The sequence below is a fragment of the Hoplias malabaricus genome, chromosome 12 (assembly GCF_029633855.1).
Source record: "Hoplias malabaricus isolate fHopMal1 chromosome 12, fHopMal1.hap1, whole genome shotgun sequence".
Lineage (NCBI taxonomy): Eukaryota > Metazoa > Chordata > Actinopteri > Characiformes > Erythrinidae > Hoplias > Hoplias malabaricus.
Window position 1 is genome coordinate 3,551,626 of NC_089811.1, and position 6,000 is coordinate 3,557,625.

At 44.6% G+C, this 6,000-nt stretch overlaps 1 protein-coding gene across 1 annotated transcript in view; it reads right to left on the bottom strand.

The window, feature by feature from the left end:
* The window catches only part of znf385b (zinc finger protein 385B), a 47,431-nt gene that overhangs the window by 37,469 nt on the left and 3,962 nt on the right, over positions 1-6,000 (bottom strand). Inside the window, exon 2 of the mRNA XM_066640970.1 lies at positions 4,226-4,336. Coding sequence (XP_066497067.1) covers positions 4,226-4,336 — 111 coding nt within the window. The remainder of the gene's footprint in view (positions 1-4,225; positions 4,337-6,000) is intronic.

The window sequence follows — 6,000 nt, forward strand, 5'->3', positions numbered from 1 at the left end:
ATTTTTAAATAATGCACTCTATTTTTCAATAGGGAGCAATTTAGCCATTGCAAGTGAAAGAGAACATGTAAAAGTGTGTAAGTGTGTGTGTGTGTGTGTGAGAGAGGGAGAGAGAGAGAGAGGGAGAGAGCAGTTAATATCTCCCAGTTGCTGTAATTCAGAGCTATTTTCACCGAGTTGAGAAAAGGCCGGTTTTAAAGTCGATAACAATCAGCTAATCACACTCAGCGGGAGGGAGAGAGTGAGTGCTCAGATGTGGACCCCCAGGGTATCCAGTGGCCCCTTGCACTTCCAGAGGTGTGCTGACACTCACTAGACCACGCTGCAGCTGAAAAATACTCCACAGGGACGAATAAAACTGTGGCACAAGAGCACGGCTTCAATTACGTTTATTACACATCGACCTCTTGACTATTGTCCAGTTAATTCTGTTAAACAGCGCCTCACTCCCTCTCACTTCACCACATCACCTGGTGAACTGGGACGTTTAAGGTCATCGTTCCCAAGGCCAAGCCTTGGGCATCTTCTCTTTAACTCACTAATGCTCCTGGGGCTCACGGCAATGTTCCAGCATCCAGAGCAAAGCCTTCTCAAAAGAGAAGAGGCTGTTGAAAAGGGCACACTCTCCTTTTCCACAAGTGAAAACACAGTTTTTTGTCAAAACACCACAAGGATCAAACCCCACAGCAGCGTTCTCCCCCTGTCTAAACAGCCCTGTTCAGAGCGACCAGTTTCAGCGCCTGTTCCTTTAAATAATAACGAGCCGCTCGCTGTTCACCCCGACCCCGAGCACACAGCAGTGAAGAGCGAGGAGCTCTGGCTTTTAGCCGTTTTAGCTCGGTTCTCTTTCTTCTTCGTTCTGCTGTGTTTAATCTCATCTGTGCGCTCTCACATGAACACACATCCAGCGCTGTGGTTGGACAGACTCAGACGAGGGGGCGGGGCACCAACAAGCTACAGCCAACTTCAGCCACCAGCAAAATACAGTCACTTCTTACTCAAACACACCCTTCCACCTTAAAAGTTCTGTAACCTCTGAATGAGCACAAACAGAAGGCATCACAGAAAACAAACTACCAATGAATAACCTTGATTTCAGAAGACAAACGTTTCCTCGGCGCATTGAAGTCTTTTCTCCGTTCCCACTCTCAGCGGGGTCCTCCCCAGGCCGGGCTCGCTGCCACCCTCCATTCAGCTTCAATTAAACGGCTTAATCAATGCCAGCAGCCGGCCCAGCGTCACCGCACTACAGTACGCAATTACACATTTTCCCATAGAGAGCTTCACACAACAATGACAGCAACAAGTCCAGAACTCGTGGTCAACAAACAGCAGCTCTGTGTTTAGACCCAGTGTCAACATGGGAAATTCTCACTGTTATAAAAAGAGGTTTGTTTTCTGGTGTTTTGAGTGAATGTTATCAATTTTGGGCTTCAAACATAGAAAATAAGACTCTGAACGTCCTGTTCAGGAGGGTGTATTAAAACCTGAGTTAAAGGAACACTAGGGAAGAGCTGGTAGTTTTGCTCCGGGGCTCCCCCTACAGTAGCAGAGTGTAATTCACATTTACAGCACTGTCCTGGAATGAAAGCCTTCTAAAACGTACACAGGACGTATGGAACAGCTTCCACAGAGGCTCTGCTCTCACTTTTACATCTCAGTGGAGCATCACAATGACTCTTTAATTCCAATGTAAAAACACTGCCTAGTGTTGCTTTAATCAGAGAAAGTGAAACAATGCTGCATCTGCTGGGTGTAGTGAAGCTGAAACTGAGTCAGAAGCCATGTCTGAATGAGCTTTGTGGGGTTTTGGGTGGATAGAGTGCAACACACACAGACACACACAGAGAAACTTGTATGTGTGAATTGTGGGGACATTACCTACAGATTCATTCAATTGTGGGGACTTACCAGGAGCGAGTGCTACTAGCGGGAACCTAACCCTGACCTTAAAATGTCCCCACATTTCCCTCCCTGTTGGTTCCAAACCGGTTACACACACACACTGTGTGAGCGGGTCCCCACAATGTCATTAAAACACGCACATATTGGAACCCCATGGCATTTTATAGCCTTCCCCAGTGAGTGAAGGCTGTAAAATCGTAATGAAGACACGTCTAAGAGTGGCGTATTGCCTGAGATTACTCAGCAGTGTGTAAACACAGTGTAAGTTTGGCATTGAGTGGTCATTGGCCAGGCTTCAGATCCAACTTCAGAACCGCTCCACCTTCTCCACACAGTTAACAAGGTCTTCTCAGCTGAACAAACACAGCCTCAGCGCTCCGGCTGTGCACGGGGCTAATAATAAAGTGCATCTAATAACACGGACACTCCAGGAAGTGTGGGAGACAGTATAATTTAATATAAATATTAGTGCTATTACTTATTTCAAATAAACATGCGGACATTCTGTAGAGTGTGTGATAGTTCCCTATCGTTGTAGAGGTCGGTCTCTTAATGTGAGAAATGTGTGAGGTGTGAAGGTGGTGAGAAAGGCCCTGCTTCACTTCTAGTCTCAGCTCCTGGTCTGGAGACAGACTCTACAGACTCTACCACAGCTGTGAGAAGGCCCCTAGCTTATGGCTTTATTACAATGAGAAGGTCTCCAGTGTGCGGACAGTCAGCTGCATCACAGTGGAGAGGAAGTCTATTGGCAACGAAAAAATCCCTTATAGAGTGGGTAGAGTTTAAAACAAAACACACACAAACCAACAATAAACACGTTACAAACAAGAACCAAACAAGAGAGAGAGAGAGAAAGAGTGAGAGAGAGAAAGAGAGCAAGAGACAGAGAAAGAGAGATAGAGAGAGAGAAAGAGAGCAAGAGACAGAGAAAGAGAGAGAGAAAGAGAGAAAGAGAAAGAGAGAGAGAAAGAGAGCAAGAGACAGAGAAAGAGCGAGAGAGAGAAAGAGAGAGAGAAAGAGAGACAGAGAAAGAGAGAGAGAGAGAGAAAGAGTGAGAGAGAGAAAGAGAGCAAGAGACAGAGAAAGAGAGATAGAGAGAGAGAAAGAGAGCAAGAGACAGAGAAAGAGAGAGAGAAAGAGAGAAAGAGCGAGAGAGAGAAAGAGAGAGAGAAAGAGAGCAAGAGACAGAGAAAGAGCGAGAGAGAGAAAGAGAGAGAGAAAGAGAGACAGAGAAAGAGAGAGAGAGAGAGAGAGAAAGAGCGAGAGAGAGAAAGAGAGAGAGAAAGAGAGACAGAGAGAAAAAAGAGAGAAAGAGAGCAAGAGACAGAGAAAGAGAAATAGAGAGAGAGAAAGAGAGAGAGAACAAGAGAAAGAGAAAGAGAGAGAGAGAGAGAAAGAGAGAAACAGAAATAGAGAGAGAGAGAGAGAGAGAGAAAGAGGGAGAGCAAGAAAAAGAAAGAGAAAAAAGAGAGAGAAAGAGAGAGAGAGAGAGAGAGAGAGAGAAAGAGAGAGAGAGAGCAAGAAAAAGAAACAGAGAGAGAGAGAGAGAGAGAAAGAGAGAGAGAAAAATAAAAGAGAGAGCAAGAAAAAGAAAGAGAGAAAGAGAAAAAAAGAGAGAGAAAGGGAGAGAGAGAGAGAGAGAAAGAGAACGAGAGAGAGAGAGAGAGAGAGAGAGAAAGAAATGACCACTAAAATATGGTGTAAACGTGTATCTGTATGAATCTAAATATGAAATAAATACAAATTTTACTTGTCTTTTACTACATTATTCATTCTTTTTTTTTTTTGGTTTACGTCTTCAGTGTGAGTGCTGCTGTTACTCTGCTGTTAACACCAAGCCTTCCTTTCACTGCTTTGGCAGCAGTAGTTCATTACAGTTCCACTCAGTAAAGCTCTTTATAAAAAGCCTGATCTGATCTTTTTAAACCTTGTTCCTGTTTTGTATCATTGTATGTTATGTAGTGTTATGGATGTGATTGTCTTTATGTGTTCATCTGATTGTAACGGCGTCTTTGGGTTACTGAAAAGCGCTTTAAAAATTCCATTTATTATTATTATTATTATTATTAAATGCCCTCCTCCACTATGTTTAACTCTGAGAGGTTAGAGCCTGAGACCAGAGAAACGACCGGGGAACACCAGCCTGCGGCAACACGAGCCGAGATCACTTCTCACGCTCCGCCGAACGGAAACGGCAAAGAGAAGACAGACGCGCTTTAAAACAACAACGCACCAAAAACACATGGGGGGGAACTTTCCACACACACACACACACACACACAGAGCCAAACACTCCGGACGCAGGGCAGGTTCTACTTACGTCCGAGTTAAAGCGGAGCTGGCAGATGTTGCAGGAAATCACTTGCTTTTTCTTAGGTGGGATGGAGACTCCAAATGTGTGGTTGATTACAGCTTTCTGGACAGGATCCATCTGGAGGACAAGCAGAAGGGCACTTTCAGAAAGACGTCCACCAAAGGGAGAGAGGGGATAGTGTGTGTGTGTGTGTGGGAGAGAGAGAGAGAGAGAGAGAGAGAGAGATGCAGGGAAAACAGAGACCACAGAGAGTCAAACCCGAAGAAAACAGAAGTTCTAATGAGCAAATTCACTCATGTTATTACTGGAGCAGCTGCACATGAGACCGTTTACACAGGACGGGGGCCGAGTGTCGGTCAGAGGGAAGTAAACCTCACCAGCATTGGGCTCTCTGAGCTCTCGGAGTCTCCAGATCCCTCAGGGATGACTTCGGAGAAGTGTTCATGATCTACAACTCGCCGTTTGGCTACAGCCTCTGCAGCTGGATACAATCAAATCTTAGCCGCACGGTTCCAGTAACTGGTGTGAAGAATAAACGTGAGGTGCCTGATAAAGAAGATGAAATCAGTGTCTACAAACTTTTGGACATATTCCTCTTTCCTGTGTAATGTGGTGGTGTCATTGTGTTCTTGTGTTCTGCCAGTAAAGGGCTGTCAGCGTCTCAGAATAAACAACAGTGTAACAGTACAATTAATAATTCACACACACACACACACACACACACACACACACACACACACACACACACACACACACATGTTAATGACTGCGTTCATATGAGAGTCTCCTTCTCACATTTACTACAGTGTTCCTTCATGTCTGTGTGTGTGTGTGTGTGTGTGTGTGTATGTGTGTGTGTGTGTGTGTGTGTGTGTGTGTGTGTGTGTGTCTTATTCTTCAGTTACTGAAGCCCCCACGTTACCCTCGAGATCAACAGGTGAACTGAAATAAATACAACTGAACAGAACTGGTCTAAACTAAACCGACCTGAACTTACCAGAAGAGAACAGAACTGAACCGAACCGAACAGAACAGAACAGAACAGAACTGAACTGAACTGAACTGAACCGAACCGAACAGAACAGAACAGGACCAAACAGGACCAAACAGAACAAAACAGAAAAGAACTGAACAGAACTGGTCTAAACTAAACCGACCTGAACTTACCAGAACAGAACAGAACTGAACCGAACAGAACAGGACCAAACAGAACTGAACAGAACTGAACAGAACCGAACAGAACAGACCTGAACAGAACAGAACAGAAAAGAACTGAACAGAACTGGTCTAAACTAAACTGACCTGAACTTACCAGAACCGAACCGAACACAACTGAACAGAACAGGACCAAACAGAACTGAACAGAACCAAACAGAACCGAACCTAACAGAACAGAACTGAACAGAACAGAATGAACAGGACCAAACAGAACAGAACTGAACAGAACTGGTCTAAACTAAACCGACCTGAACTTACCAGAACCGAACCGAACAGAACAGAACAGAACAGGACCAAACAGAACTGAACAGAACCAAACAGAACCGAACCTAACAGAACAGAACTGAACAGAACCTAACAGGACAGAACTGAAAAGAACAGAACCAAACTGAACAGAACTGAACAGAACCGAACTGAACAGAACTGAACTGAATTGACCCGAACAGAACCGAACAGAACTGAACCAAACAGAACTGAACAGAACAGGACAGAACCGAACAGAACAGAACCAAACAGAACCGAACAGAACCGAACAGAACCGAACCAAACAGAACAGAACCAAA